Source organism: Ranitomeya imitator, chromosome 1, assembly GCF_032444005.1.
Source record: "Ranitomeya imitator isolate aRanImi1 chromosome 1, aRanImi1.pri, whole genome shotgun sequence".
In the NCBI taxonomy this organism is placed as follows: Eukaryota; Metazoa; Chordata; class Amphibia; order Anura; family Dendrobatidae; genus Ranitomeya; species Ranitomeya imitator.
The window spans coordinates 596584859-596606420 of record NC_091282.1 but is presented as its reverse complement, the minus strand read 5'-3'; the positions used below and the strand labels follow the sequence as shown (position 1 = coordinate 596606420).

The following is a 21562-nucleotide window of genomic DNA, read 5'->3' as shown; positions in this document are numbered from 1 at the left end:
TTTGGCGCTTTTATACAATATAAACCATTTTATATAAAAAAACAACTTTTTGACTTTTCCGGTCATGGAGCTGTATGGCAGCTTGTTTTTTGCGAGACAAAATGACGTTTTCAGCGGTACCATGTTTATTTATATCTGTCTTTTTGATCGTGCGTTATTCCACTTTTTGTTCAGCGGTATAATGATAAATAAAGCATTGTTATTTTTGCCTTTTTTTTTTATGGTGTTCAGTAAAGGGGTTAACTAGTGGGACAGCTTAACAGAGCGGGTCGTTAAGGACGCAGGGGTACCAAATATGAGTACTTTTATTGTTTTGATTTATTTCCACTCAAATAGTTATTTTTTTATTATTATTTTTTAAAATATTTTTATAATTATTTTTTTTAAATTTATTCTTATTTTTACACTGTGTCCCACTATGGGACACTCATTTTTTGCAGGCTCTTCGCTTCTATAGTATGCAGATCTGCATGCTACAGAAGCTATCAGTGCTGCAGCTTCTGTGCACTAACCTTAGAGACTTCTTGACATGCACTGCGAATGACAGGAAGTCTCTCAGCTCTGGAGACCCGGATGTCGTAATGACGACATCAGGTGTCCATGGCAGCGATCGGGACCCCGCTGAGTGCCTTCGATCCAAAGGCATAGGTGCTGTCATGTCAGCACCTGTGCCGGCTTGGGAACGCTGCGATCATGTTAGATCGCAGTGTACCGGGGGTTAAAGTGTCGGGTGTCAGCTGTGAGAATCAGCTGACACCCAACTCCGATCGGCAATGACACACTTTTCCGTCCATGGGAAGTAAGTCCCAGGTCACATGGACGAAATAGTACGTCCAATGCAAGAAGGGGGTTAATGAGAAAAATTTTTTTTTGAAATTACCAAATGGCTGCAATGAAACAGAGTAAAAAATTTAAAGGAGTCTGAATACTTTCCGCACCCACTGTATCACCGCTCTATATCCTGGTGATCTGAATATAGTATTGATCACTATACACCTCTCACAAGTAATATATCAGCGCTCTATATCCTGGTGATCTGGGTGTAGTACTGATCACTGTGAGATATGGGAAAATGATATCTAATTGATATCTGATGGAATCCCCTATCAGATACAGCTTGGCCCAAAATACTTTCTCCCAAACTCAGCCCCCACCTTTGAAATTCCCCAAGGCCAAAATGGAAGTCAAATACACATCAAACAATGAGACCTCATTATCCAGGAAAGGCACTTCCTTGGACAGAGCAGACCAATGGTCTTTTTAATTAGCTGAAGCAAAAAGGCCTTTGAAATGGTCTCCGGGGGGAGGGGCAAAAGACATAGGCATGGCTTCCTTTGTTGGATTCAGGCTGAAACGCAAACATATTGGCACCACATATCCCAACAGCACAAGGCTCTGAGATACTAAATCTAGAAAATGACCTATAATAAAAGAATGCAATATCTCTGAACCTAGCCAAGCACATAATCGTTATCTGCATTCCTTTCCCCACAAACAGATACCATCCGGCCACCTCTAGAACGCTGTGTTATTGAGTTATAAAGCATAGGTACCAGAAATTAATACGGTAGCCATATTTGGTCTCCATGCACAGATAAAATCCAGCAGAATCCAGTGGCGCGGCCGCCATCCCATTTAGAGCTTGGGACAGAAAGTTACGGCCATCCACAGTTCTGGCCAGAAAACCATGCTCTCCGATCTGGGAGGAGAGGTTGCACAGCCCAGGGGTTGGCGCAGCGTGTCAGAAGGAGCAGCATCTCAGCGATTAAATTTAAAATTAGTCTAATCCCCACATCTGCACGCTCAGTTGATTATACACTACCCAGGGCTGGTTTACATATATATCAACCGCCTGGACCAGTGATATGTATTCCCCCCTCACTGGGAGCTCCTCAATAACTCGTACCTTTAAGGGAAGCCTCTCCGGCGACTATTTGCAGTCGTGCAGTTCCCTGACTGACCTGGGGAAGTGGTGGCGCCAGAGAGCCGATCCCTGCTGGGTCATTCTCTCCCCTCCCCAGTGGTGAATGAAGTCAACATACCCTTTCCCCTGTACGATCCATCACATATTGGTGGCAGCGGTGGGATTGAGATAACAGTGTGTGGGGGACCCCTACTCCCAGACACTAAGGACTAACAGCAGTAGCTTTTGCTGCTGGGGTCCTAAGATCAGCTCAGCACTAGACAGTCCGAGTGGAAGTACTTTAGGTGTGTGTGCGCTCGGGTTGCTGCCATGTCCATGCCCGAGGGCTGAAAAGGCTGGCTGCAGGCACTCAAAGCCGGGTAAGAATGATGGCCGGGGAGCTATCCCATAATGCGGAGAATGACTGTACTGGTTCCAACAAGGTGGTGGTGGGTGGGGGTCTTGCCCGGGCTCCCCAAGCGACTTACCGCCAATGCCCTACCCTGCAGCAGGAGAAGGTCCTCCTACTGCCCTTCTACCTGGACAGCTTAGGTCGGAGGCCCTCTATCAAGCTGCCCTGACCAGTCTCGAGGCAAGGCACGAGGAAGCCTCCACAGCCCTCCTGAAAGCGGCAGAGTGCCAGGCAGATCAAGAGGCGGCAGAGCACAAAGCAGAGCGGGAGCGCGAGGAGGTGGGACACCGTGAAGCTGCAGAGAGCCAGTTTCAGCTGGAGTTAGCTCAGCAGGGTTCCCTACCACCTCCGAAGCACAAGACTGCCAAAGCCCGAGCCAAAGACATCCCCTTGCTAAAGAAGGACAGAGACCTGGACTCCTTTCTGCGAGCCTTTGAGTGGACCTGCCGACAGCACCATCTGGCCTCTGAACAGTGGGCCAGGTACCTGACCCCCCATTTGATGGGGGGGGGGGGGGGGGGGGGGAGTTGATGTACCTGCCGGGGCAGAGCAGGACTGTGAGAGCATCAAACAGGCCCTGATCCAGTAGTTCAACCTCACCCCGGAGTCTTAGCACAGGAAATTCCAGAGCCTGCAAGAAGGTCCCAAGGACACCTGGGCCGACTACATGCGGGCCCTCCTGTGAGCTGCAGAGCACTGGACCAAGGGTCTGGAGCTCACCACCGGCCAGGAGATCTGGAGGAGTTTGTCACAGACAAGAATTGCTAACGGCCCAGAGGACCTCCAGCAGTACCTCCGTGACCGGAAACCAAAGGGGGCCGCCCACAGCACCTGGAGAGGGGGTAAGACTCATCCTGCCTGTTTCCACTGCCCCTAGAATACAAGGGGTGCCCCCACTGCTCTCCTTCCCAGGCCAGGGGTAGAACCCAGGAGAGGTCACCTCTGCAAGCAACCCGGACACTTCAGCACCATGTGTTCACAGCGCCCCAAGGCCCCGTCCTCATTCCCAAAACAGTCCAGGTAGGTGTGTGTGTGTGTGTGTGTGTGTGTGTGTAGGTGTGTGTGTAGGTGTGTGTGTAGGTGTGTGTGTAGGTGTGTGTGTAGGTGTGTGTGTAGGTGTGTGTGTAGGTGTGTGTGTAGGTGTGTGTGTAGGTGTGTGTGTAGGTGTGTGTGTAGGTGTGTGTGTAGGTGTGTGTGTAGGTGTGTGTGTAGGTGTGTGTGTAGGTGTTGGGAGGTCCCGTGACAATTTCCAGGACTGTGGGACACCAGGGCCGAGATGACCCTCGTGCGGCCCGAGATGGTGTCCCCCCAGGACTTAATACATGTGCCGTCTCCGGGATTGGAGGCTACAAACCCGGCACTGCCCGTCGTCAAGGTTTTTTTTGGACTGGGGCACCGAGAGGGCAATGAGGGAGGTGGGAGTGTCAACGAATATTCCACAAATGTTTTACTTGGGACAAATTTGGGGTGGCTAGTGTCACAGTATGTGGCTACTGAAACACCAAGTTCTGATCCCTTGCTGTGTCCTGACTGTCTACTGCTAGTAATGTTGTTAATGTATTGCCTGTGCCTCCTGCGTTAAGGGGGGAGGTGGGATCTGAGAGTCACTCCTGTGCTGACAGGACACATGCAGCGCAGGAAGATGAGACAAAGAGAGGACACAGGTGTGAGAATGCCTCCAGGAGTGAGGAGACCCTGTGCTCTGAAGGTACACGTAGGGGGCAGGTAGCTGCAAGGCCAGAACCAGAGTTGGTGGGAGGGGCTGCCACAGGGATTGTAGGACCCTTAGAGGAGTCCAGACTGCTGGGAGGAACGTATCAATGGGGTTGAGGCTGTCACAGGAGATGTGGAGATTTCAGGCAAGGCCCCAAGGCAGGAGGTTCCCACCCCCAGGATGTGGATGCCAGGAGACCAGGTTGGTCCACCTGACTCGGCGACTTGTGTGGAAGCCGAGGGAAGGCATGCACTACTCAGGGGTACAGCGATTGTGTCCGCTGTCACCAGGAGTGGGAGTGCTGGAGTCCAAGGAGATCCGATGACCTTCCCCCTTCCAACCAAGTGGCGGCTGAGTCAGAGGGGAGCAAAGGAGACAGGTCCCAGGCAACTGACAGAAGACGTGGCAGTTTAATCTATTCTGGCCACGTTTAGTCAAGGGTTTCAGTCAGCGTTGGAAGCCAACGACAGCCTCAAAGCTCTTAAGGAGCAGGCGGCACAGCCTTTCACGGACATAGACCTTGGGCGGGTGGTCTGGGACCAGGGACCTGTGTACCGGATGTCGGTTCAGCAAGAGTCACCAGAGGCATGGCATAGGGACCGACATTTAGTGGTATCCTATCCATTCCGGGCGGAGTTGAGGATTGCACATATGGTTCCGATGGCCGGACACTTAAGGATCACTAAGACCAAGGCCAGGCTAGCTCAGCATTTCTAGTGGCCTAAAATGGGAGCCAAAGTGGCTGCCTACTGCCGTCCGTGTGACACTTGTCAGAGTGGGGGAAGGTGGGGCGGCACCCCAAAGCCCCACTGGTGCCATTGCCCATCATTGAAGAGTCTTTCCGGAGGGTGGCTGTGGATCTCATCGGACCACTGTCCGTTCCCAGCCACTTTGGGAAATGCTTCATACTGACAGTAGTAGATTATGCCACCCGGAAGCGGTAGCCTTGTCCATTCAGGCCGACAAGATGGCCAGCGCCTTACTGTAGATTTTGTCCCAAGTGGGATTTTCCCAGGAAATGCTCACTGACCGAGGGACCCAGCTCATGTCATAGATGGAGTCCCTTTGTAAGCAAATACAAGTGCAACATCTGGTGGCCAGCCCGTACCATACACAGAGTAATGGTCTGTGCAAGTGGTTCAATGGCACTCTCAAGCATATGCTTAAGATGTTGGTTGATTCCCACGGGAGCGACTGGGAGCAGTACCTTCCACACCTACCATTTGCCTACCGGGAGGCTCGACAGGCCTTTACGGGGTTCACCCCCCCGAGCTCCTGTATGGGCGGCGTGTACGAGGGCCCCTTCTTCTGGTGAAAGTGGCATGGGAAGGAGACTTGGCCACCCTTGGAGTGACGGTCGTTGAATACGTTGTGCACTTCCGGGACAGCGGCTGGTGCAGGACAATATGGCCCAGGCTGACCAGGAGCGCTAGTACGACCAGAATGCTTGTGAAAGGACCTAGCAGGTGGGTCAAAGTGTGGGTACTGGTCCCCGTACCACAGGACAAGCTTCAGGCAGCCTGGGAGGGCCCATACCTTGTGCACCAGCAGCTTAATAATGTCAAGTACCTGGTCACCCCATACAATGCCCGTGGAAGGAAGAAGGCCTTCCACATGAACATGATGAAAGCACATCATGAGCGGGAGACCTGTGCCCATCCTGTGAGCAACCTTCCCGATGAGGGGGAGGCAGAAACTCTCCTGGATCTGCTCACCCAGGCCAAGGCAGGCGGATCCATTGAGGACGTAGAGGTTGGCCACCAGCTCTCCGAGGGTCCAACGGTCCCCAGCTGGCGGTTACACTACACCCCTTCTGGGAGCTGGTCAGCAGCCTTCCCAGAAGGACCGAGTTGTCTGTCCATCACTTGGCCACTGGGGATCACCCCCCCCCCATCACCCCCCCGATTCGGTGGTCAGCATATCGGGTCTCCCTCGAGGTGCGACAGCAGATGCGCCAGGAGATTAACGAGATGCTGAAGCTGGGGGTGATCCAGGCATCCAACAGCACGTGGGCATCACCTGTAGTCCTCTTTCCCAAAAAGGAATGAACAACCTGGTTCTGCGTGGACTAAAGGGGGCTCAATGCTGTCACGGTCATCGATGCGATCCCTATGCCACGCATCAATGACTTACTCGATCAGTTAGCCAGGGCCAAGTAACTGACCATCATGGATCTGAGCCGGGGACATTGGCAGATCACTCTGACCCTCGAGCGCTCTGCCTTCATCACCCCGTTTGGACTGTACGAGTCCACCGTGATGCCATTCAGCATGAAGAATGCCCATGCCACTTTCTTTTCAGCGGATGGTCAACAAGCTGCTCCAGGGACTTGAAGGGTACGCAGCTGTGTGATGAGGGAACCGCCGCCATCTTGGACGGGCATACTAACAGAGATTGGCGTGACTCCATTTTGTCTCCTGGTCACAGGTCTGCAGAGAGGAGTGCTCCTGGCCCCCACCTTTTCTAATGAATAAAGTCCCTATTAGTATGGTAATGGGCTGAGCACAGTGTGGCAGGCAGATAGCATTTCAAAGCCTGAGTGAGGAAGCCACACCAGCAGGGGACATGGAGGTGCTTGGGGGCTTAATTAAAGCACGCACGTCGAGTGGCCACAGGATACACATCTATTATGGCCATCCAGTTGAACCGTCTCCAACATGGAATCGTGAATTATGGACGCATCGTCCGAGGTACCGGCTCATAAAAAATATCCCCCTCACCCTAAAGAAATTGCGCATCTGACAGTGCGACTCCCGGGCCCGTGGGAGCTCTGAAACCCGAGATATAGAGATCAGCCTCCCACAGCGGCCGAATGGGTCCAGGTTTGATCCCTGTACGACCGGCAGAACAAACCACGTGCGCTGGTACTGCCCGTGTACTGATCTGATCATCCTGAGAGAAGTTATCCCATTTATTAGATATTGGAATAAATCTTGCCGGGAGGCAGAGTGGTGGAGATTGCTAAGCCCACCCAGCTACAGGGGGAGGGGCATAGAAGGTTTAAGAGCCAAGGACACTTGGAGAGTGGGACTGACTCCACAGAAGATGATGATGATATCTTAAGGAACAGGGTATGCCAGCCAGAGGGGAGCAAGCACACACTTTCTGGGGCTACCCGGCAACTAAGTCTTGGACCTGCGGAATGCCCGGCTTCCACAAGCGACCTTCAACCTGGTAAATTGACCTCCAGCTGTATAACTTAAGCCCTGTATTGTGATTGTTATATTTTACTCTGACTGTAATTCTTGATATATTTTGACTGTATATTACTTGTAATTACCTAGTGCGCCCTTAAGGCAATTAAATCATAAATTAATTTTTGGCTGATCCTTTTACTCTGATTGCGAATCTTAGAATACCCAGCGTGGGTAACAGGGCAGTCTCCCTGGCAGCCATTTGCTCTAGGTGCAGTTCCCTTATTGACCTGAGAGACAAAGGGGGCGCCAGAGAGCTGTGCCTGTGTAGAGACGTCACGGATTGGTGACGTGGGAGGAACTGGTAATCCTTCACAAGCTGCATACCTGGATGATATTGCCAACTTGTCCCACATAGGAACATCACCTACAGCATCTGACGCAGGTGCTTAGGCAGATCCACCGGGCAGGTTTGACCATCAAGCCGGAAAAGTGCCAGCTAGGCATGAGCGAGGTCCTCTACCTGGGTCACCGGGTAGGCAGGAAGAGGGGGTTTCTGAAGTCAGAACTCGGGAAAGTGGATACCATCGCATCCTGGCCCACCCCCAGGACGAAGAAACAAGTGATGTCCTTCTTGGGGACCGCTGGGCCCATCGGACCTCACCAAGAAAAAGCTGCCTCTCGCGGTAGACTGGTCAGTCACCTGTGAAACCGCTTTTCAGGTGCTCAAGACGGCTCTCTCCAGTTCACCAGTACTACAAGCCGCTGATTTTGCGCGGCCGTTTGTAGTACAGACTGATGCCAGTGATTTTGGCCTCAGTGAAGTTGCTCAGCCAGATCAACACAGCGGGCCAGGAGCATCCTGTTCTGTACCCGAGCAGGAAGCTATGGCCGAGAGAGGTGGCCTACACCACGATTGAAAAGCAGTGACTGACAATTGTGTGGGCCCTGCAGCGTCTGCAGCCATATTTGTACGGGTATCCCTTCATCAAGGATGACAGACCACGACCCCCTCAGCTGGTTATACACGGTCTCCTGGACAAATGGGAGGTTGCTGTGTTGGAGCCTGGCGCTCGGGTACGGGTTATCCCAGAAAGAAGACATTGCGGGAGTGCACTCGGGGGAAGACAGGAATGTGATGCCCCCCTAGCGCCGTCTAAAGGGGGGTATGGGGAAATTATATCTAATTGATATCATATACCTGTATCTTTCTAGTGCGCCTTTTGGTGATTAAATATAAAATTAATCTTGGGCTGCTCTTTTATCTCGATTCACAAATCCCCACGCTCGGTTTGTTATTATATGCTACCCGGGTTGGTTTCCGACCCAATATAAGCCTGTTGTTGGACGGGGCTTATATCCGACAAGGAACTGGTAGCCGCATACCGTACTGTGTTAGTGAGGAACTCTGACAGCTGGGAGGTTTACATATATATCCCTAGCCTGGACAGGTGACATATATCCCCCCTCACTGGGAGCTCCTCATTAACTCGTACCTATAAGGGAAGCCTCTCCGGTGACCATTTGCCCTCGGTGCAGTTCCCTGACTGACCTAGGATAAGTGGTGGCGCCAGAGAGCAGATCCCTGCTGGGTCATTCTCTACCCTCCCAAGAGGTGAGTGAAGTCGACACACCACTTCCCCTGTATGATCCGTCACATTCACTATACACCTCTCACCAGTAATATATCACTGCTCTATATCCTGGTGATCTGGGTGTAGTACTGATCACTATAAAACTATCACAGAAGCTTAGGTTCTCAAGCTAACACTTACCGGAGGGTGATATGGGTATATTAGTGTACATGCCAACAGTTGTCTGTGGGCTTTTGGGCAATGTTAGAGGAGGAAGAGCTGGTCGGTAAGTGTCAGGCGGCATCTGAGGTAGGGCAGAATGGTTTATGGAGGGCTGAAGCTCTTGTAACGTTGAGTGACAAGATGGAATATCCATCTCACAGTCATTTGAAAATTCCTCCTTCACCGTCCGACAAGGGGTGCCTTGTAGAAGAAAAAAAAAAAAAAAAGTAATGTAAAAATGTAAGTGAGGAAACGGTCAGTGGGGAGACTCGAGTATGGGGAAGAATAGTAAACATGGAACCCACCGGAACTCTGGATACTTAGCCCTGTAACACAAGAACATCACACTGGTTAGTAAGTATCCCATAACACAAGAGTCTCATCAGCACCACATGACGCCCACACTCACCGATGCCCGGGGACACCACCCGCTCATAGTGGTACGGGTTCACGCACACGCTGTCATACTTCAGGTCAAACGCGTATTGGCAGAACTTCACATGTTTCAGCTCGTTCTTGTGCAAGTCAGGCCAGCGCCACAGCCGGGCATAGATCACATGCGGGAATCCTTTCCTGCCCGCCACCTATGGAAGAGAGAAAAACCATCACCAGGAATGCCATGTCCAGGGATAGGAGGCATTCACAGTGATGTCACTGCTGATCTCTAGAGATGTATAGGAGGCAGTCTCAGAGATGTCACCACTGATCGTGAATGACAAAGGGTTAATATAACACTGTAGAGTGACAAGAATCCCCACAGAGGACAGAACACCCCAGTCCAGGAATGTGGGCATACCACCGCTGCTCTACACAGTCCTGTTTATATGAGCCATGGAGGCTCAGCTCCATTCACTACTCCTCTCACACTCTGCTCCCTGGAGGACTCTGTGCAGACAAAACATCCACCCCCTTCCATCCTGCCAGACAGTGACTCATCACTACATCAAATGGAGAGGCTGCAAAACCAGGAGTAGGAGGGAAGGAAGGCAGAAAGTAAGAAGAGCAAAAAATAAAAAAGTAAAGAGAAAACTAATCAAGTGTGAGCAAAAGAGAGCACGGAAGTGCAAAAGAAAGAACAAAAGAATGATCAAGAGCAAAAAAGTGAGCAAGTGCAAAAGAAAGTGAGCGAGTGCAAAAGAAAGCGAGCGAGTGCAAAAGAAAGCGAGCGAGTGCAAAAGAAAGCGAGCGAGTGCAAAAGAAAGCGAGCGAGTGCAAAAGAAAGCGAGCAACAGAATGAGAAAGCACGAAAGAGAGCAAGTGCAAAAGAATGCGAGGAAAAGAATGAGCAAGAAGCAAAAAAAAGCGAGCCAGATATCTAAAGTTAGTAAGAGAGATTTGGATGACAAAGAAAAAGCAAGAACAAGAGAAAGAAAAAAAAAAAAAAGTGAGGCGAAAGTAAATGTTGTAAGGAGACCTTCAAAGAGTGCATCTGACTGCAGGAGAGGGCTCAGGAGACAGGGCAGAGAAGAGCCTCTCTCCCTCTCCATCCAGAAAAATAGGTCCAGGACCCCCCCCAGTACCTGCAACCTGCCATCCAGGGTTCGTTGGATGGTCACGCACTTGCTGGGGTGCACTCCATTGGTTGTAATGGCAGTGATGAGGGAGTCCAGCTCATCTTTCTTCTCCTTGAGCTTCTTGACCAGACTCTCGATGGCGCGCTTGGCGAAGCCCTCATTATCTCCTCCTTGCCGGTGGCACATTAGACTGTGCACAATGCTGAGGCAGGCGTCGTTGCTGTTTGGGGGGGTGAGTGACATGGCAGGGATCGCCTGCAAGAGATGGACAGAGGGTGGGTGAGAAGGAGTATAGAGCAGCCGCGAAGCGGACACATCGCACAGCAGCAGAGAAATGCTCTCACTGCCTGACTGTACGGTGAGTCACCAGCAGACCAGGGAGAGACTACTGCAACCAGCAGCAGAGCATGCTGAGCGCTGTAGTCCTACAGGTCACACACTCATCTAGCCACAGGAGTGACAATGTATGTCTACAGCATGCGAGGCTTACCACACACCGAGCTAAGGCCCTGTCCATGCACAGGATCCCCTCCCCCTTATTTATTTTTAATACAAGTTTTCTCCTTGCAGAGATGAGGAGGCGGGGGTCCCAGGAATACAGCAGACAAGGACCACACGCGACAGGCACAGAGATGCCACCTCCACTTTTTTATGTACTGTCCCTTTAAGAATCTGCAGCATGCATAAGCTTTAAGTAGCGGTGCCCATCTTTAGCAGCACTACAACTCCCAGCATGCCTAAACACATCCACACACTATAAAGCGAAGGCTCACCCTTTTGAAGAATTCTTCCCCACATAGACCAGTGCAGCACCTGGTGGAGATAGGGGACAGTCTCACTTCCAGATCCAAACCCAATAACGCCATTCCTGGGGTCTTACATGCGGCTGCGGGTGCCAGCACACTGCTATGTTACCAGCCTTAACTGCCCCCAGGTGATTGCAATAATCTCTGGAGGGGTATTTAACCCTTCAGTGACAGGAGGCAAGGTGTCTGGGTAGTGCCTGCTCTCACACGTGACTTGGGGTTGTGCCTGCAAGGGTTAATCTATCTCCCCACTCAGTCCAGCATTCATCCTCTGTCCTATGCTGTAATGGGAGCATAATCATATATGTTGAGGGGGCACCATGATATAAAGAGTGGGATCTCAACCCTGACCAACAGCATATGTAACCAAAAACAACAAAGAAGAAAGTGAAGGTCATACAAACGGGGATCACCACACAGAGGATTCAGCAAAATTAGACACAGCTTTTATTGATGTATATTAATACACATGAAACATGCAAAAGAAAAACACACAATTTAAAAACAATTAAAAAGGGAACATACTTGTCCCTAATAAACACAGCCCATAATAAGGATTACACCTGCGCCAGAAAAATCAGGCCAATACCCTGTAGGAGGATGCCTATATGGACACCACCGTACATACACATGCAATACAATAGGGCAAACCCATAAATGAGTCCTTAGAGGTAGAGACAAAAGCACAATCCTATCAAAACATAGCATAATGCAGTTCACACAATCAGTGCTGCTACTAATGCAGCCAAAAATGCTACCCCTAGTAAGGTAATATCCCTAATCGGCATACACAGGAGTAATCGTCCCGACTCACATCACCAAATAAGGCTCCGGGCGGCCGGAAATGACGTCATCACCGACCCCCGTCACATGATCGGGGTCGGCGATGTGTCAGGATGGTAACCATAGAGGTCCTAGAGACCTCTATGGTTACTGATCACCGGTGGCTGTGAGCGCCACCCTGTGGTCGGCGCTCACAGCACACCTCCATTTCTGCTACATAGCAGCGATCAGCAGATCGCTGCTATGTAGCAGAGGCGATCGAGTTGTGCCTGCTTCTAGCCTCCCATGGAGGCTATTGAAGCATGGCAAAAGTAAAAAAAAAAAAAAGTGAAAAAAAAAAAAATATATATATAAAAGTTTAAATCACCCCCCTTTCGCCCCAATCAAAATAAATCAATTAAAAAAAAAAAAATCAAATCTACACATATTTGGTATCGCCGCGCTCAGAATCGCCCGATTTTAAAAAAAGCATTAACCTGATCGCTAAACGGTGTAGCGAGAAAAAAAAAAAATCGAAACGCCAGAATTACGTTTTTAGGTCGCCCCGACATTGCATTAAAATGCAATAACGGGCGATCAAAAGAACGTGTCTGCACAAAAATGCTATCATTAAAAACGTCATCTCGGCACGCAAAAAATAAGCCCTCAACCGACCCCAGATCACGAAAAATGGAGCAAATTTTTTTTTTTTTTTTTTTTATAGCAAAGTTTGGAATTTTTTTTTCACCACTTAGATAAAAAATAACCTAGTCATGTTAGGTGTCTATGAACTCGTACTGACCTGGAGAATCATAATGGCAGGTCAATTTTAGCATTTAGTGAACCTAGCAAAAAAGCCAAACAAAAAACAAGTGTGGGATTGCACTTTTTTTGCAATTTCACCGCACTTGGAATTTTTTCCCCGTTTTCTAGTACACGACATGCTAAAACCAATGATGTCGTTCAAAAGTACAACTCGTCCCGCAAAAAATAAGCCCTCACATGGCCAAATTGACGGAAAAATAAAAAAAGTTATGGCTCTGGGAAGGAGGGGAGTGAAAAACGAACACGGAAAAACGAAAAATCCCAAGATCATGAAGGGGTTAATATACATCAATAAAAGCGGTGTCTAATTTTGCTGAATCCTCTGTGTGGTGATCCCCGTTTGTATGACCTTCACTTTCTTCTTCGTTGTTTTTGGTAATGGGAGCATAAATCACACACCGACCCAGGCCACACACCCGCTCATACACGCTGCCACCACTCATCGAATACACGGGCGATGAGTCCTGGAAAATAATAATAATCCTAATAAAAATATGTCTATCACTCATAAGGCTCACACACCTTAGGCTATGGATTCTTTTAGAACATTCAAGGTTCAACTTGTTAAAGTTTTATACTTTAATAACAAAAGGTTCAATGCTTACATTAAGAAAAAGGTATAAAAATACGATAATAAAAAGACCTACAACTTATGCAAACAGCATCAAAATAAACAGCAGAAACTTACAGAAATTATCTAACTGGTACCTGCTTTCTGCTCCCTGAGGGTAGGAAGAATGTAGATTGGATCACACCAGCTTCTCAGGCTGCCCCCATCATGTGAACACAATTCTCTGTCTGCAGCCTAAATTTATAACTTTGGTCTGAGGTCAGGTTTCTAGACCGGTCCCCCAGGTTAATATCATAACTGCGGTCTGTTTGATTGGGCACGGCCGCTCTACTAATGAATATATATTATTTTCCTCTTGAGACACTTGTGACCAAATTCCCAGGAATAGATAACCTCAGGCCGCAATTAGCATCTCCCCTCCAAGCACTAGGAGGTGTCAAGTGTTCCTTTCTTCTTGGCCATAGCCAGACCTCCTGGTGAGATATGGAGACAATTTCTACTAGTCCCAAGGAAGTACCTATTAACACCTAGGTGCGACTTGCCTTCAGGACAGATGCTACATTATCACTAGTCACACATATAACCCTAGACATATGTCACTACACACAAAATAAATATATATATATATATATATATATATATATATATATATATATATATATATATATATTTATTTCACCACAGGGGGTAACAGATGGGACACTTCAAACTAGAGGACTCTGGCCTAAGGTGCGCTCCCCCTAGGTGGTCACAAGCACCGCCCTTCACTCTCAGCCATTCAGATGGTGGGAAGAGGGGTCACATGACACAATATGTATCATAGTTTAAGGCTTAAGGCTCTCACTTCAATGGAGGCCGCTGGTCCCATGAGTTCTGCTGTTGGTCGTATACTATACTAAGGGTATTCATGATCTTTATAGGGCCACTCTTGTCAATCGCTTCACTAATTCTAGCTGACATAGGGTCTAATCAGTTAAAGGGTCCAGCAATGCTATCGTGTCAAAAGTGCCCCAACGTGGGTTTAGGAAAGTAAAGGGCTCCCTTATATACACGGGGTCTTGACTGTAGAGTAGGACACAGGTGTGGACTTGGGTGGGTTGTGAGAACAGACAAGGTCTTGGGTGAGTAACAGAGGACACATGTGGGTTTGGGTGAGTTTGGGGGTGCATGAGCGTGTGGTCTGGTGGGGATTAGATGTGAGCTTGACTGGGTCAGGACGACACAGATATGGGTTAGGATAAAAAGTGCACAGACGTGGGGTCCAGACTATAGAGGGGGCACAGATATGGGGTCTGGTGTGTTTGGGGTGCATACACCGTGGGTGGGTTCGGAAAGGCAGAGGGTGCACACACTCTGGGGGTGGGGTAGGAACGACAGAGGTTGCACACACACACCAGGGGTCGGGACGGCAGAGGGTGCACACACACACACCGGGGGGGGTCGGGACGGCAGAGGGTGCGCACACACACACACACACACACACCGGGGGGGGGGGGGGGGGGGTCGGGACGTCAGAGGGTGCGCACACACACACACCGGGGGGGTCGGGACGGCAGAGGGTGCGCACAAACACACACACCGGGGGGGTCGGGACGGCAGAGGGTGCGCACACACACACACACACCGGGGGGGGGGGGTGGGGGTCGGGACGTCAGAGGGTGCGCACACACACACACCGGGGGGGTCGGGACGGCAGAGGGTGCGCACAAACACACACACCGGGGGGGTCGGGACGGCAGAGGGTGCGCACAGCTGGTGTCAGGACGGCAGAGGGTGCACACACCAGGGGTCGAGACTGTAGATGAGGCACAGACTCGGGGTTTGTAACTGTATGGGTGGCACACACGGGAGTTGGGATTGTAGAGGATGCAGACGTGGGATCAGGACTGAAGATGGGGCACAGATGTGGACTTGAAACTGTAAAGGTGGCACAGAATTTGAGTCAGGACAGTAATAATAATAATAATAATAATAATTTTTATTTATATAGCGCCAACATATTCCGCAGCGCTTTACAAATTATAGAGGGGACTTGTACATACAATAGACATTACAGCATAACAGAAATACAGTTCAAAACAGATATCAAGAGGAGTGAGGGCCCTGCTCGTAAGCTTACAAACTATGAGGAAAAGGGGAGACACGAGAGGTGGATGGTAACAATTGCTATAGTTATTCGGACCAGCCATAGTGTAAGGCTTGGGTGTTCATGTAAAGCTGCATGAACCAGTTAATTAATTTTTTTTTTTTTTTTTTTTAATATAGGCCACACAGGGATCGTTAGGTTAATGCATTGAGGCGGTAGGCCAGTCTGAACAAATGAGTTTTTAGGGTACGCTTAAAACTGTGGGGATTGGGGATTAATCGTATTATCCTAGGTAGTGCATTCCAAAGAATCGGCGCAGCACGTGTAAAGTCTTGGAGACGGGAGTGGGAGGTTCTGATTATTGAGGATGCTAACCTGAGGTCATCAGCGGAGCGGAGGGCACGGGTAGGGTGGTAGACTGAGACCAGAGAGGAGATGTAGGGTGGTGCTGAGCCATGGAGTGCTTTGTGGATGAGGGTAGTAGTTTTGTACTGGATTCTTGAGTGGATGGGTAACCAGTGTAATGACTGGCACAAGGTAGAGGCATCGGTGTAACGGTTGGTGAGGAATATGATCCTGGCAGCAGCATTCAGGACAGATTGGAGCGGGGAGAGTTTGGTAAGAGGGAGGCCGATTAGTAGAGAGTTACAATAGTCCAGACGAGAATGAATAAGTGAAACAGTAAGAGTTTTTGCAGAGTCGAAAGTAAGAAAAGGGCGAATTCTAGAAATGTTTTTGAGATGCAGGTAAGAAGAGCGAGCCAGTGATCGGATGTGGGGGGTGAATGAAAGGTCAGAATCAAGGATGACCCCAAGGCAGCGGGCATGTTGCTTTGGAGTAATGGTGGAACCGCAAACGGAGATGGCAATGTCAGGCAAAGGTAGGTTAGTAGAGGGAGAAAACACGAGGAGTTCAGTTTTTGACAGGTTTAGTTTCAGATAGAGGGAGGACATGATGCTAGAGACAGCGGTAAGACAATCACTGGTGTTTTCTAATAAGGCAGGCGTGAGATCAGGAGAAGAAGTGTATAGTTGGGTGTCGTCAGCATAGAGATGGTACTGGAAGCCAAATCTACTGATTGTTTGTCCAATAGGGGCAGTATACAAAGAGAAGAGGAGGGGGCCTAGGACTGATCCTTGAGGAACCCCAACAGTAAGGGGAAGGTGAGAGGAGGAGGAACCAGCGAAACATACAGTGAAGGATCGGTCAGAGAGATAGGAGGAGAACCAGGAGAGAACGGTGTCCTTGAGGCCGATGGAGCGGAGCATAGTGAGGAGGAGCTGATGATCCACAGTATCAAATGCTGCAGAGAGATCCAAGAGAATTAGCATGGAGTAGTGACCATTAGATTTAGCTGTTAGTAGGTCATTAGAGACTTTAGTGAGGGCAGTTTCAGTAGAGTGTAAAGAGCGGAAACCAGATTGAAGAGGGTCGAGAAGAGAGTTATCTGAGAGATAGCGGGTAAGACGGGAGTGGACCAGGCGTTCGAGGAGTTTAGAGATGAAGGGAAGATTAGAGACAGGTCTATAATTAGCGGCACAGTTTTGGTCGAGGGATGGTTTTTTAAGTAATGGATGTATGATGGCATGCTTAAATGAGGAGGGAAAAATACCGGAAGTGAGGGAAAGGTTGAATATTTTTGTTAGGTGAGAGGTGACAGCCGGGGAAAGGGACTGGAGGAAATGTGACGGAATGGGGTCACTGGTGCAAGTGGTCGGGCGAGAAGATGCAAGGAGCCTGCTTACTTCTTCTTCTGTAACTGGTTCAAAGTCAGAGAGTGAACTAGATGCAGTGGGGGAGGGAGGACAGTGCATGGTATGAAGAGATTGGGAGATGATTTCCTGTCGAATATGGTCAATTTTTTCTTTGAAGTAATTGGCCAGATTGTCAGCACGGAGATCCGTGGTTGGGGCCTGCGCTCTTGGGTTGAGTAGGGACTGGAACGTGTCAAAGAGACGTTTAGGGTTATTGGACAGGGAGGTGATGAGGGTGTTGAAGTAGGTTTGTTTGGAGAGGTGAAGGGCAGAATTGTATGTCTTTAGCATGAACTTATAATGGATGAAATCTTCGGGTAATTAGATTTTCTCCACAGACGTTCTGCGCACCTGGAGCACCGCTGCAGGAAACGTGTTGCGACAAGTAGATGCGACAAGATTTGTGCTTGGATGAATTGACGGGCACAGACGTGGGGTCGGGACTGTAGAGGGGGCACAGACGTGGGGTCGGGACTGTAGAGGGGGCACAGACGTGGGGTCGGGACTGTAGAGGGGGCACAGACGTGGGGCCTGGACTGCAGAAGAGGGGGGGGGGGGGGCACAGACGTGAGGCACTGGTTTATCACACATACATTATACTTACGTGTGACAGATTTAGTTGGTATTGTAGGGGCCCCAGGTCATCGTCCACTACTGATGTCACCTGCAATCAGTGCTGAAGTCCTCTGTGCTGTGACCACACTTACTGCTGCTGTTTGCGCCCCTGCAAGTCTGACTCTTTTCCAGATCAGTGACGCTCTACATCAGTAACGTGCTCTTCATCGTACCCTCTGTAGCTGCCACCTTCTTGCCCCGTTCCCCTGCAGACCCTCTGCATCCCCAGCTCTTTGATTTCTGCCCCTAGCAGCTCCTCGGTTTCTGCCACCACAGACCCTCGTTTTCTACACCTTTTCTGTCCCCACAGACCCTCGGTTTCTGCACCTTTTCTGCTCCCACAGACCAGCAGGTCCTACAACTTTTCTGCTCCCACAGACCCTCGGTTTCTGACCCTTTCCTCTTCAGAACTTGTTTTCGCTCCGTTATTTATAACAATAGGAGAAGCCGGTGTTGACGTCAGGAGCTTCCTCGGCGGCAGCCACCAATCAGAGCGCGTCTTCTAAGACAACCCCGTCCCTCCATCCAATGGCTGAGCTCATCTCTCGCAGGTGCTGTCTGCGCTTGTTTACTTTCCTCGTTTCCTGTGGGGCGGAGCCGGCGCGTGTTGTGTCTGGAGCAGCTGCTCGGCTGTTGCACCGCGCACGGCATGCTGGGAGGTGTAGTTTTGGCCTGGTGTAGAGCGTGGGCCACGTGGTGAGTGGTGCAGGTGCAGATGTGGATTCTGCCTGTTACAGAACGACTTTGACCTCATCTTAGATTTGAAAGTGCAAAGTGTAGTGAAAATGGTGGAATGTGGGCCCCTAAGGGCACCCATCTTCAAATACCTTAAGCCAGCACATGGCCGTGAAGGAAACTGCCTTACAGCCTCGTTCACATCCAGTGCACCAAGCACTAAGGGTATGTTTCCACGGTCAGTAAACGCTGCGGATATGGCACTGCGTACAGCTGTAGCGTCAAACCTGCAGCAGCCAGATGTTACAGCATAGTGGAGGGGAAGTCAAGAAATCCCATCTCCACTATGAGTTAAAAGATGCCCACGGCTCCCTGCGTAACCGGACATGCAGCGTACCTTTCCAGACCGCAGCAAGTCTACTTATGTTGCGGAGTCATCACAACATAAATTTCCCATAGACTACATTACATGCGTTAAAACCACATTATCTTTTATTCACATGCGTAGTAAGTGTGGAAACGCAGCTTACTACGCATGTGAACTAATTTACATGATGTCTTACCTTGTGCCACAACCAGAAGTTTGCATCCACTGCAGTTCTCGCGATGAGATCAGCTGACCACGAGAACTGCAGTGCACGTGACTGCCGTGGTTATCTCCGGTTACTAACAAAGTTCACGAGCAGCTGATTGTGAGAACTGCCGTACATGTGACTGCTGGGGTTATCTCCGGTCACTAACAATGTTTTCACGAGCAGCTGATTGTGAGAACTGCCGTACATGTGACTGCTGGGGTTATCTCCGGTCACTAACAATGTTTTCACGAGCAGCTGATTGTGAGAACTGCCGTACATGTGACTGCTGGGGTTATCTCCGGTCACTAACAAAGTTCACGAGCAGCTGATTGTGCAAACTGACGTGCACGTGACTGCCGGGGTTATCTCCGGTCACTAACAAAGTTCACGAGCAGCTGATTGTGCAAACTGACGTGCACGTGACTGCCGGGGTTATCTCCGGTCACTAACAAAGTTCACGAGCAGCTGATTGTGAGAACTGCTGTGCATGTGACTGCTGGGGTTATCTCCGGTCACTAACAATGTTTTCACGAGCAGCTGATTGTGAGAACTGCCGTACATGTGACTGCTGGGGTTATCTCTGGTCACTAACAATGTTTTCACAAGCATCTGATTGTAAGAACTGCCGTACATGTGACTGCCGGGGTTATCTCCGGTCACTAACAAAGTTTTCACGAGCAGCTGATTGTGAGAACTGCCGTGCATGTGACTGCCGGGGTTATCTCCGGTCACTAACAAAGTTCACGAGCAGCTGATTGTGAGAACTGCCGTACATGTGACTGCCGTGGTAATCTCCGGTCACTAACAAAGTTCACGAGCAGCTGATTGTGAGAACTGCCGTACATGTGACTGCTGGGGTTATCTCCGGTCACTAACAAAGTTCACGAGCAGCTGATTGTGAGAACTGCCGTACATGTGACTGCCGTGGTAATCTCCGGTCACTAACAAAGTTCACGAGCAGCTGATTGTGAGAACTGCCGTACATGTGACTGCCGTGGTTATCTCCGGTCACTAACAATGTTTTCACGAGCAGCTGATTGTGCAAACTGACGTGCACGTGACTGCCGGGGTTATCTCCGGTCACTAACAAAGTTCACGAGCAGCTGATTGTGAGAACTGCTGTGCATGTGACTGCAGGGGTTATCTCCGGTCACTAGCAATGTTTTCACGAGCAGCTGATTGTGCGAACTGCCGTGCAGGTGACTGCTGGGGTTATCTCTGGTCACTAACAATGTTTTCACGAGCAGCTGATTGTGAGAACTGCCGTGTATGTGACTGCCGGGGTTATCTCCGGTCACTAACAAAGTTTTCACGAGCAGCTGATTGTGAGAACTGCCGTGCATGTGACTGCCGGGGTTATCTCCGGTCACTAACAAAGTTCACGAGCAGCTGATTGTGAGAACTGCCGTACATGTGACTGCTGGGGTTATCTCCGGTCACTAACAAAGTTCACGAGCAGCTGATTGTGAGAACTGCCGTACATGTGACTGCTGGGGTTATCTCCGGTCACTAACAAAGTTCACGAGCAGCTGATTGTGAGAACTGCCGTACATGTGACTGCTGGGGTTATCTCCGGTCACTAACAATGTTTTCACGAGCAGCTGATTGTGCGAACTGCCGTGCAGGTGACTGCTGGGGTTATCTCTGGTCACTAACAATGTTTTCACAAGCATCTGATTGTGCGAACTGCCATGCAGGTGACTGCCGGAGACCAAGTTATCTCCAGTGGTCATCTACAAGCTCTGCTGTGTCTAGAGGTCAGGCTGGATGGTGACATCATGCCACCATTCAGCCAAAGGCATCCAGATGTAGCAGAGCTGGACTTGTTGTGGGATACTCGGGAATTGGACTACATCAGACAGGGAGTACTTGTGTTATTTATTTATCTGTTTTGCAGGAGATTGACAATTAGGGGATTAGGGCGATGCAGTAAGTATGGTAAATTAAGATTATCAAAAGGACTTTATTTTGGGTTTGTCTTTATTTAACATATAACTGTAGGATTAGTAATGAATAGGTGTCTAAGGGTATGTGTCAACCCGCAGCTGCCAGATGTTACAGCATAGTGGAGGGGATTTTATAAAATCCCGTCTCCACTATGCGTGCGAACACGCATCCGGCGGCCCTGTGTTAACGGACATGCGGCACGACTTTTTAGAATGCAGCATGTCTGTTTAGCTTGCGGCGATACTGTCGCCGCAAGGTAAATCACAGGGCCCTATGTATGGGGTGCAGTGAATCCGGATGTGTTCACTGAACACATGCAGAATCACCGCGCGTACAGAAGGGGGCGGCGCCGGGTTTCCGCTCCATCCAAAGCGCAGTCATTACAGAACGTGGACACGCACCCTTATAGACACTTCTCCATTACTAATCTGTGGGCTTGATGTCACCTGACAATACAAAGATGACATAAACCC

At 49.7% G+C, this 21562-nt stretch overlaps 1 protein-coding gene across 8 annotated transcripts in view; it reads right to left on the bottom strand.

The window, feature by feature from the left end:
- The window catches only part of LOC138680800 (mothers against decapentaplegic homolog 4-like), a 95785-nt gene extending 77299 nt beyond the window's left edge, over window positions 1-18486 (bottom strand). For 2 of the 8 annotated variants that reach the window (XM_069768051.1, XM_069768071.1), the window contains exons 1-5: window positions 17882-18457; window positions 10480-10728; window positions 9369-9543; window positions 9265-9285; window positions 8939-9160 (exon numbers count right to left, since the gene is read on the bottom strand). In XM_069768051.1, the coding sequence (XP_069624152.1) occupies window positions 8939-9160; window positions 9265-9285; window positions 9369-9543; window positions 10480-10716 (655 nt within the window). In that variant the 5' untranslated portion in view covers window positions 10717-10728; window positions 17882-18457. Of the gene's footprint in view, window positions 1-8938; window positions 9161-9264; window positions 9286-9368; window positions 9544-10479; window positions 10729-11246; window positions 11287-13554; window positions 13911-17881 lie in introns of all 8 variants that reach the window. The other 6 variants (XM_069768057.1, XM_069768060.1, XM_069768073.1 and 3 more) reach the window with 6 other exon arrangements.
- Window positions 18487-21562: the final 3076 nt, after the last annotated feature.